Source organism: Cibotium barometz, chromosome 43 (genome assembly GCF_041138505.1).
Source record: "Cibotium barometz isolate CiBa-2024 chromosome 43, ASM4113850v1, whole genome shotgun sequence".
In the NCBI taxonomy this organism is placed as follows: domain Eukaryota; kingdom Viridiplantae; phylum Streptophyta; class Polypodiopsida; order Cyatheales; family Cibotiaceae; genus Cibotium; species Cibotium barometz.
The window spans coordinates 25,767,930-25,779,105 of NC_141088.1; the positions used below are offsets into that span (position 1 = coordinate 25,767,930).

At 44.0% G+C, this 11,176-nt stretch overlaps 1 protein-coding gene across 2 annotated transcripts; it reads right to left on the reverse strand.

Moving 5' to 3' along the window:
- Positions 1 to 2,610: 2,610 nt before the first annotated feature.
- On the reverse strand, positions 2,611 to 10,257 carry LOC147613727 (chaperone protein ClpB1-like). 2 transcript variants are annotated; one of them, XM_086781698.1, is made up of 10 exons: positions 9,420 to 10,257; positions 5,774 to 5,943; positions 5,535 to 5,680; positions 5,299 to 5,440; positions 4,953 to 5,134; positions 4,571 to 4,852; positions 4,111 to 4,451; positions 3,716 to 3,995; positions 3,347 to 3,544; positions 2,611 to 3,231 (listed from the first exon to the last, which is right to left on the reverse strand). In XM_086781698.1, the coding sequence occupies exons 1-10, from the start codon at positions 10,109 to 10,111 to the stop codon at positions 2,953 to 2,955; spliced, it is 2,712 nt and encodes a 903-aa protein (XP_086637824.1). In that variant the 5' UTR covers positions 10,112 to 10,257; the 3' UTR covers positions 2,611 to 2,952. The 2 variants fall into 2 exon arrangements, with proteins under 2 accessions (XP_086637824.1, XP_086637825.1); XM_086781699.1 differs by having other exon boundaries at positions 5,774 to 6,100; positions 9,420 to 10,256.
- Positions 10,258 to 11,176: the final 919 nt, after the last annotated feature.

An 11,176-nucleotide genomic window follows, 5' to 3' on the forward strand; every position in this document is an offset into this window, starting at 1 on the left:
CTTGAGGGTCCTTTCCAAGACATTTCCATGGACTTTGTTACGAATCTGCCTCCCAGTCCGAGTAAGCGTAATACGCAGTGCTTAACTATTGTTGATAGGTTTAGCAAATTTGTTATGCTTATTCCTTGCAGGGCCAATGTGACCGCCGAGGATGTTGCCCAGTTGTTCATTCGGCATTGGTACCCGATTGGCGGGATTCCTAGGACAATAGTGTCAGACCGAGATGCCAAGGTTACCAACCATTTTTGGAGGACATTGTTTGATAATTTTGGTACTTAGTTGAATTTTTCTAGTGCATTCCACCCACCGTCAGACGGCCAGACAGAGATATAAAACCATTTGGCCTTTGATATGCTAAAGTGTTATGTCCACAATCAACAAGGTAAGTGGGAATCGTATTTGCCTTTAGTTCAAGCTGTTTTGAATGATTCTTTTTCTTCAACTATTGGCAGGACTCCATATGAGGCAGCGTTTGGAAGACCTTTCCAGTCATTGTTAACCAGGACTTCGTCTTCAGTACCGGAGGCGAACAGAGTGACGGAGTCTTACCAGAAGATTTTAGAGTCAGTAAAGGACAGATTGGCCAAAGCGCAAGAGGCCTACACTCAACAGGCCAATAAAGACTGAAGGGATATGAAGTTTTCGAAAGGGGATTGGGTTTATCTTCGGATTATGAAGCAAAGATTGAAGCAGGTGGACAAGCAATGCCCAAAGTTATCTTTCAGGAGCTTCGGACCTTTTCCCATCAGGAAAAAGATTAATGAGGTGTCTATGCAGTTAAAGCTACCTCCGAGTTGGACTATGCACGATGTATTTCATGTCAATTGGTTAAAGCTATATGCAGGTCCCAACCCCTTCAGAGGTCAAAGACAAAGCGGAACCAGACATTGTGGATGAAGCAAAAGTTATGATTCCAGAACACATCCTTTTGTACCGTTTCAAGCATGGCTCAGGCCAAAGACTACGACAGTTCCTCACGAAGTTTCAGGACCAAGGAACTCATGAAGCGGTATGGCTCGACAAAGAGTTTTTCGAAGACTATCCGACGTTATTGACGGATTATTTGGAGGCTATGCAGCTTCCGTCAAGTTAAGCAGAAGGGGATGTTACGTGCATCCCACACTTGGATGCCACGTAGACATTTATGTACAGAAGGTGCAGGACCTGGGATGGTGAACTGGTCCCATGTGAGCCCAGTCCGGGACGAGTCAACCAAGGATCCATCTCAGTCGTCCGAGGTCAGGTGTGCATTGTCCTGCACATGAGTCTAAGGTCAAGTGTGCACTGTCCTGCACATGAAGCAGTGCCAGTCCACGCTGTGAGTCTCCCTCTACAATGATGTCAGTGATTCTCTGTATCTAGTATGGTACTGGATGCCAGATCACTGAGTAGTTAGTGTTTAGGACAAGGGGCCAGCCCATAGGGCCACCCCGGATCTTAGTGTGGGCATGGGAATGGTGTAGAACAGTGCCAGTCCGCGCTGTGAGTCTCCCTCTACAATGATGTCAGTGATTCTGTTTATCTGGTATGGTACCGGATGCTAGATCACTGAGTAATTAGTGTTTAGGACAAGGGGCCAGCCCATAGGGCTACCCCGGATCTTAGTCTGGGCATGGGAATGGTGTAGAACGACCCCCATGAGGGCCAGGAGGGCCCAGGCTGAACTCACCAGCCATGGAGGGACTGTAGGACAGCCCTAGGGCAAGAATAAGGCAGATTCCAGGAGATTACAGCCTTTACATGGCTGTAGGGCAAGTATGGGGCAGCCAGCCCATACAGGCTGCCCAGCCCTTGGATTGTGGGCAAAAGCTATGCCCAACCCTCTGGAAGCATGCATCACCTTTCAGCTTGATAAGAAAAAACGCAGCATTTTATGGGATTTTATTCAACATTTATTGCTGAATATTCACAATCGTGGGACATTAAATGCTGGCCGCCTGGCCAACTGCTGCAATAGGAGTACTATATAAGGGAGAGCCCACAATCCCATTCATTCATCTCATTCTCCACCAAGAGCTCAAGCATAAAAGGCTAGACAAAGCCAAGAGGGTGGTAAGCAAAGGGGTGAAGGATTCAGGTCAAGGGCAGGGTATTCCCCGCCAAGAAAAGGTCCCAAGATTGCTGTATTTTCTTTCAGATTTCTCATCATTCTAATAAAGCACAAATAGACCATCCGTGGTGGGGGGCCCTACAGAGGGTAATTGGGACCCAATACTGTCTCCTCTCCACCTCTCCCTCTCTCTCTCTCTATTTTCAGCACTTCTCCTTTCAGTTTGTGCGTTAATTTTCGTCGCGAAAAGAGTGCTGAATTTTCTTAGTTTTGAAGTTACCGATTCTTCTCCGAAGCTTCCGCATATTACATTTCAAGAAGAATGTAAATTACTGTAACACATCTATGGAAGACAACCGTTCTCCACTTCACAACAAACCAAGGCACTCCCGTCCAAATACCACGCCGGATGCCACGAGAAGGAAGGAGACATCAAAACGTTAAGGTAAAAGATCTCGTGTACATATCTCAATTCTATAATAGTATTCTCAAGTTAAAACAATATAATTGCATAGTTAACCTAGTAATTAAGTAGAAAGACTTCTGCATGTGACACAGTCTATAAAACATACGTTTATGTAAACATAGGTAAGTTTTGCACAAAACAGTGTTTTCTCAAGTGGCTTTACTACAAAATGCCTGTAGTTTAGATCAGGCTACTTAGATTAATGGCTGTCTATTGACTTTCCATCAAATGCCTGTGTATCAGCTTCCTCCTATAGATCATTCTCGGTTCCTTTAACAACACTTCACCATTTCTGGACTCTTCATGATGACTTCATGAAGATAACCAAAGGATGTAAAGGCTCTTTCTCAGCCCAGGCATACTACCAGTTCCTGTTCGTTGCTTACAAGCTAATAAAATTTTCATAGTCAATTCCTGCTCACTCTCTTCCTCGCATTTAATCTTCCATTTCATCATCGCCCTCAATCTCCTCAATTTTCAGCTTCTTGGTTAATTGAGGATCAAGCTTACCATCTGGAATACTTATCAGGACGTCAGATTTTTTACCAACAAACCCACCTGTTTTCTGCACTTGGTAGCAAAGCTCATTGGTACCTGGCTTCACATCAATGTAAACAGTAGAATTCTCATCTATCTCATCATTGATCAGCATGCGTGACAATTGGGTCACAACCCTACGCTCTAGCCACCGACGAAGTGGTCGAGCACCATAAACCTGAACCAAAACCCACCATCAACACACAACATCAGAAATAGATGGAGCTAATTAGATATTAGAAGATAAGATAAAACATAAAAAGGGGAAAAATTATACAGAAACTGTGGCTCACCGGATCATAAGCTTCAGACAAGACAAGATCCAAAGCTGCATCAGTAACACCTAAGGCAACACCTCTTTCTGCTAGACGAAGGGCAACATCCCTCATTTGCAAACGGGCAACTTTGTGAAGCTGATCAAGAGTTAAAGGCTTGAACACAACTATTTCATCAAGCCTGTTCAATAACTCTGGTCTAAAGTGCTGCCTAACCTGCAAAAACCATGCCCCGATTAACATTGTCACTGCTCAAAAGAGGCAGCCAGCATCAAGTCAGTCAAAGACATCAATGATTCAAGACCAAAACATCACAGTTTCAGCAAGAAGCCTCCAAAAACTTGGATGAGTCAATGCAACTGTCCAAAACAGCGCCAGCGCACTCACCTCAGCCAATACTTTCTCTTTAGCCACTTCCATATTTTGCTGGCCAGTAAGCCCTGCGAGTAGTTGTTCAGCACCAAGATTTGATGTCAAGATCACTACCGTGTTGGAAAAGTTCACGGTCCGCCCTTGACCATCAGTCAGCCGACCATCATCAAGTATTTGTAACAAGGTATTGAAGACAGAAAGGTGTGCCTTCTCCACTTCATCAAACAATACCACACTGTACGGGCGGCGTCTTACAGCTTCTGTTAGCTGTCCACCCTCCTCATGTCCAACATACCTGAAACATGTGCAAATCGATGAGCATTCCAACTGACTACCTACATGAACGTCTATTAAACATACACAGCCTGTTCTCTACATAATGAGAGTGCTTATGTAAGCTCCTCGCTTACCCTGGCGGTGCTCCAATAAGCCTGGCAACAGAATGTTGCTCCATGTACTCAGACATGTCAATCCTGACAAGCTGATTTTCATTATCAAATAGCTGTTCGGCAAGAGCTTTGGCTAATTCAGTTTTGCCAACTCCTGTGGGTCCCAAAAACAAGAAGGAACCAGTAGGTTGCTGAGGCCGGCCCAGTCCTGCTCGGGACCTCAGAACAGCTTCAGCCACAGCTTGGACTGCTTCATCCTGGCCAACAACACGCTGGTGTAATCGATCTGCCAAGCCAATCAGTCGTTCTTTCTCATTTTGCCCCAGTCTAGTGACCGGTATGCCTGTCCACCGGCTCACCACCTACTCAAAAGCAAGGAAAGAAACATCTCAAAATCAATCAGACAAGAAAAGATCGCATTGAAAATGTTGTTTTACTCCAATAATATTCCAACGTTCAAACAAGGAAGAATCAAGTTTACCTCTGCTATCTGTTCTGGCCCAACAGTTTCTGTTAGCATACTGTTTTCATCTGTCTCAGACTCCAACCTTTGAATGGTGGCTTCAATGTCTTGAAGAGCTCCATACCGCAAGTCAGCAACTCTTGCAAGGTCCATTCTCCTCTCTGCTTCTTGCAAACTAAACAAAATCTCCTCTCTCTTTTGTTTGAGGCGCCTAATCTGATCAAGTCTCTCTTTTTCCTTCTGATACTTCATTTTCAGTGGCTGAAGCTTGTCCCTCAAATCCTCAAGCTCCTTTTGCACCTGCAGAGATCATTTCACAAGAAGATTCCATCAGTTAATGAACTCGGGAACTCGGTAGCACTGTTTCAATAATGTAAATTTGGGTAGAATGAATTGTTACCTCAGCTAGTCTTGCCTTGCTTGCTTTGTCCTTCTCCTTTTCTAAGGCATGCAACTCAACTTCCAGTTGGATTCTTTTGCGTTCAAGTGCATCCATTTCCTCCGGTTGGCTATCAAGTTGGACACGGACATTAGCACACGCTTCATCTACCAGATCGATAGCTTTGTCGGGAAGAAAACGTGCTGCCATCACATTGCATCAGATTTTAAAAGCACGCATCAGTTTGAGCACCCTTAAAGCAACAAGAGCAAAAACTCTCTGCAACCCTCATGTAACAAACTTGGCAAGTTACATAACCTAAATTTTCAATGACCACTAACCAGAAGACACACAAGAGAAAACCTACATGTGATATAACGGCTAGACAGTTGTGCAGCAACAATCAGGGCTCTGTCCATGATGCGTACACCATGATGGCCTTCGTACTTTTCTTTGAGTCCACGAAGAATACTGATAGTGTCAGCTACACTTGGCTCTGCTACGTAAACCTACAAAATCGGGAAACAAATCCTTCAACACGTGCTTTGATAGTCCTAGAGATTACATGACCTATAAAAACTACTATCCTCACTACACATATACTTGTTGAAAGCGCCTTTCGAACGCAGCATCCTTCTCAACATATTTACGGTACTCTTCTAGTGTTGTAGCTCCAATACACCTCAACTGGCCTCTGGCAAGCATTGGTTTGAACAGGTTGGCTGCATCCATAGATCCCTCTGTGCGGCCTATGGCAAAGCAGCAGACAACCACGTCACAACACCTTGACGAAACACAAAAACATTATTGATATGAAACAGCTTGAAGAAATCACAACTCACCAGCACCAAGCACAAGATGGATCTCATCAATGAATAAAATAACTCTGCCTTCGGCCTCCTCCACTTCTTTCAAGACAGATTTTAACCGTTCCTCAAATTCTCCACGGTACTTGGCACCCGCCACTAAAGCTCCCATGTCAAGTGCTATGACCCTCACCTCAGAAAGGTTACTGCCAGAATCAAAGCAGAAAGGAAAGATCAAAGAATAAGAAAGCTTTCCACCAACAAGGTTTAGATAAAGGGACGAAGACAGCTTCTTCAAGAACAGATGTGTTGTTGAAGGTTCACACGGGAGTACAAGAACCAGTGTCGAAGTTCCAACAGCACCTATAGTAATCAACACCACCAACACAAGTTCATCATCAGAATTCCTTCGCTGAGTTCATTTTAGTAGAGAACAGGGTGAGTTCTGTAGTGGTTCCCATCGCAGCGAAATATGTCAAAGTCACGCAGCAACAGCATGCACACCACCCTAGGGCACTGAGCAACGTTGGTGGCTAGGCTCCCATCTCCTAGCCGTTGCTCCCCCTCAAAAAACCTGGCCAGAGGAGATATCTATGACAAGGTGCCAAGACCACACAAGCTGAGCTCTAACACCATGAAAGAAAGTGAGGCAAATATAAAACACAGATGTATGCCCAGGTACAAGACCTGTAAATGCTAGAAACTGATGTTTATTGCTGAAATCTGAGCACAAGGGAAGCCCGTAGGTGCTATACAATGATGAGAAGCACTAGCAACTGCTAATGACCTCAACTGAATGCTGAAAAATGAGATGGACTGAGGGAAAGGGAGCCAGCCCTCATATACTACCTCAGGATGCATGCTGGTCGGCTAGCTATAGCAGGCCGATAGCATGGCTGTAGCATTAAATGCTACATAAAATGCCAAAAATACCAAAATATGGTAGAAAAAATGCTGAATAATCTCTACTAAGATATGCCAATGCAAAGCCTCATAAATAGCCAATACAAGCATGAAAAAGATGATGTAGACCCTCTAGAGATGATATGATCCAACAGAATAAGTGCTAGTAGGGCTGCAGTGATGTCTACATGATGACCGTCTTGGCAGCCAATCTAGTGATACATAATGTTTTACGACAAAAGATCAAACGTCGGACACAAGCGAGGAGTGGATGAGCCGGTGGAGTTGAAGTGAAGGTAAGCGTTCCTCGTGCTCCAACCTCAGCAAGAGGCATGTCATGCACACCATAGGTGGGTGTAACATGGACATGCCAATCACTCCACAAAGGCACCCAAAAAAGCCCAAGCCAAGCGCCCTCTATGACATAACTACTACTGTTAGGAAGCTGCCTCCTGCAAACTTGAGAATTGTTGATCTAGGATCAAGGCTTGCTAAACCCATGCTGAATGTTCAATAATAACTTACCAGTTTTTGTAGACTTATAACTACGTGTAACTACTCCTTAATTTCTCAGGATTCGTATTGTAAATTCCCTTCAAGGGAGGGGGGAACCAACCCATCTTCTGGTCTCTAGTGCAATATCATTATTTTCAGTACTTTCACATTGTATAATCAATTGTTATGGCTATGTATATGGGATATGGCAGTGATCAAAGAATGATAAATCTTTATTAAATTCTGTATGACCACGCACCCGTTTGTGACAGTGGTATCAAACCTTCAGTTCTCTTACTCTGCATAAATCTTTTTATGATACTAGATAAGACCGTGAAGGAGTCACTATCCATGAGGGAAGGTTGGGATTCTAAGATAGCCCTCGTCTTATTGTCACACTCCAAAAGGAGATACCAACGGTTTTGGTGATAGCGAGCATGTTTGAAAGACCTTGTGGCCCTCCTGTCCGTGTAGGGACACTGTTGTACTCTTGCGGTCTATTCCGCATCATATTTAGACGCAAGTAATGACTGGTCTTGGATATACAGAATTGAATTGCAAGCAAAGAATTGTTTTAGTAGACAGCTTTGACAGTATTTTTGAGTTGTGTTCCCTTGCTCTGCTAAGGGAAGGGCAACTCCAACAGCCATCATGAGCAGTTCTCCACATCATAGTGAGGTTAATGTTGCAACCATTACAGTCCGAAGTGGCTGAATTGAAGTCTATTTTGGCCATCCCAAAAATTCAGCATACTCTTGAGTCTCTAAAGAAGAGGCATAGAGAGCCAACACTTCATGCCTCTCAAGAAGTCTCTTCAAGATCCCATACCCGCTCTCACTCTCATACCCATAACTGTTCTTCTTTACCTAGCCACAATTCTTCTCCTCGTAAAAGCCATTCTCGCCATCACAAAAGCCATGCTAAACCCAAAGCCCGTTCTCCTTCTCCCACTGAAAAATCCTCAAAGATGTTAAGTTTGAATCTTATGATGGAAAACGGGATATTACTAAAGCTCTTTCTTTTATTAGATAGTTTGAGGTTGCATTTGTGAATGGCAATTTTATTGAAAATTCTAAACTTCGTCATGTGGGCATGTAATTTGAAGAACGGCTAGCAATTGGTGGCTAGCCAAGATTCTTGAGAACAACGATCCAAAGTCTTGGGAAGACTTTAAAATTCAGTTTTATAAGCAGTTTCTTCCACCTGACTTTGAGAAATATGTAAAGAAAGAGTGAGATTGGTTGTCACAAAAAGAGCATGAAAGTGTATCTGCATATGTAGATAAGTTTTGGGCTGTTTTGGGAAGACTTTAAAATTCAGTTTTATGAGCAGTTTCTTCCACCTGACTTTGAGAAATATGTAAAGAAAGAGTGAGATTGGTTGTCACAAAAAGAGCATGAAAGTGTATCTGCATATGTAGATAAGTTTTGGGCTGTTTTGCTTAAAGTAACCCCCTTTATGAAGATTGCTAATGATGAGAAGATGCGGAAGTTTGAAAGTGGTCTCCACCCTATTATTAGGATGAACCTAAAACTCTATCCTAATAGTACTTTACAACACATGATAGAGTCGGCAATTATTGCCAAAAGTTTGCATTCAAAAGGCAACCCCAAAAAGCAAGAGTTTAGCTGGTACAAAGCTAAACAAAGGGCAAATCAAGAGCTGTCCAAGGGTGGACAGCAAGCTAGAAGTGGAGAAAGAGAGCAAAAGAACAAGGGGTTTAACAAAAAGAAGACGAGAGGTAAAAACAAATCAAACAACCTTAGTTCTGAACAACTTAAGTTAAGGAGTACCAAGAGCAAGGTAAATGTTTTCAATGTGGTAGCAAAGACCATATGCAGACGGGATGTCCTCAACTTGTTAATGATGAAGGCACCCATGCAGCCCCCACCCTCTTCTAATGCAGTACCTAATGTTCAAGGCAATACCTCATCTGATCCAAATAGCCGCACTTTGCTAAAGTGCTTGGGGTAAATTGCAAGATAAAAATGCTTTGTTTTTGTTTGATCCAGGTTCTACTGACAATTTCATTTCTATTGAGATGACAGAAACACTTAAATTGCATCTTGAGCAAATGGGATTGCATACTACTAGAGGGTGAGTTAGGTTAAGGGTTAGAAAAACAAGAGGAAATGCATGGAAAAACAAGGGAAAAGAGGAGGAGAGAGAGAGAAAGAGATGCATGCTAATCCAAAGACAATAAGACTTGGAGATTGGGTATGTCATGTCAACAGCATGAAACGCACAAGGATGCAAAATAATTATAATGACGAAGTTTGCTTACCTTGGAACATCTCCTCGGACAATCCTTTGAGCAAGACCTTCCACCACAGCCGTCTTTCCAACTCCAGGCTCCCCAATCAGCACAGGATTGTTCTTGGTCCGCCTGGACAATATGCGTATGACCCTGCGTATTTCATCATCCCTACCGATCACGGGATCAAGCTTGCCCGCTTGCTCAACCAAATCAACACCATAGCTCTTCAGAGCTTGAAAATTTGTATCGCCAGAAGCGCTCTCCACCTTCTTCCCTTCGCCTCTGGTTTTCTCTATCTCTGATTTTACCCTAGCCGGGCTCAGGCCCGCTTCTTTGAGACAGTCCCCAATCTGTGAATCCTCCAGTAGGCCCAAAATGAGCTGATCCACAGCCAAATGGGAGTCCCCCGTCTTCTTCTGCGCAGTCTGTGCCCTCCTTATGCATTTCACCAATGCCGTATTCGCGGGAACATTGTCCGGTGCTGGATCCTGCGACGGAATCTTCTTCAGGCACTGCCGTAATATCCTCTCGAACGACTTCACAGCCTCGTCTCCGCCGCCTGCGGAAGCGATAGCTTGGCGGAAAAGGCCTCCGGCGTCGGAGATGAGGGCAAGGGCGAGATGGAGGGGTGTGTATTGAGCGTGTCCGGAGTTGGAAGCTTGTTCGTGACCTTCGGCGAGGGCCTCATTGGTCTTGTGAGTGAATTTCTCGGGGTTCATGGTGATGGGGTTCTACAAGGGTATCCTGCCAAGAGGATTGTGATAGTAACGCTGAAAGAGAACTGTTAAGAAGATACCGGGCCGACTGCTTTTTGAAGACACGGACGCGCACACAGAAGAACCCAGAAACAACCAGAAGGGCGCCAGCATTTTCTAGAGCCTATTTCTCCTTTAAAAAAATGCCACTTGGTCACCTGGTACGCCTTTGCCACGTGTTTTACGTACACCACACATGCACAAGAGCGAGATTTGAACCCATCACCTAAGGACTCTCAATTTCACAATCTCATATCTCCTACCCACAAACCCACTGCGGGCGGGGGCGAGAGGGACGGGAAAAACTCCCCCTTAGCACTATATGGCCTGAAGTCTTACTACCCGTCACATAAGATCAATGGTTGTGGAATCACGCACAATCCTTTTTGGTGTGCCACCAGATCGAAAAGTAAATTAGGGATGACACTAGCCACAATTTTTCGGCATGTTGGATCGAAAAAAAAAGTAAACTAAGGATGCCAATTTGCCACCATAACTTTCGGACATGTTGAGTAAACTAGGGCCTTGCATGCAATTAAACAAGGGGACGAGTGTAAACTAGGGAGAGGGTAAAGCAAGGTAATAAACTAGGAAAAAGGTAAACCAAGGAAATAAACTAGGGAGATGAGGGTAAATTAGGGAAGAAAACTAGGAGATGGAAAACTAAGGAAGTAAACTAGGGACCTAAGATTTAAACTAGGATGTGTTAAAACAAAACAAACAAAAAAAAAGGAGAGGGTTGCCAACGTGGTGGTAATAGTGTATTAGTGGTTAGAGCTTAACTCTTTAAACTAGAGGTCTCTGGCTCGATTCCAAGCTTCGCCTACCTCTACCAAAAAGTAAACCATTTTTGAAATGTGGGACTTATGGGTAAACTAGGGGGGGGGGAAAGTAAACTAGGGATGCCGAAAAATGGTGGCTGGTTGTCGTCCTAGTTTGCTAGTTTTATATTTCGATCCAACGCACCAAAAATGGTGGCAAATCTCATGTGATTTCACAACCATTAATCCTGTCTGACAAGGGTCTTAA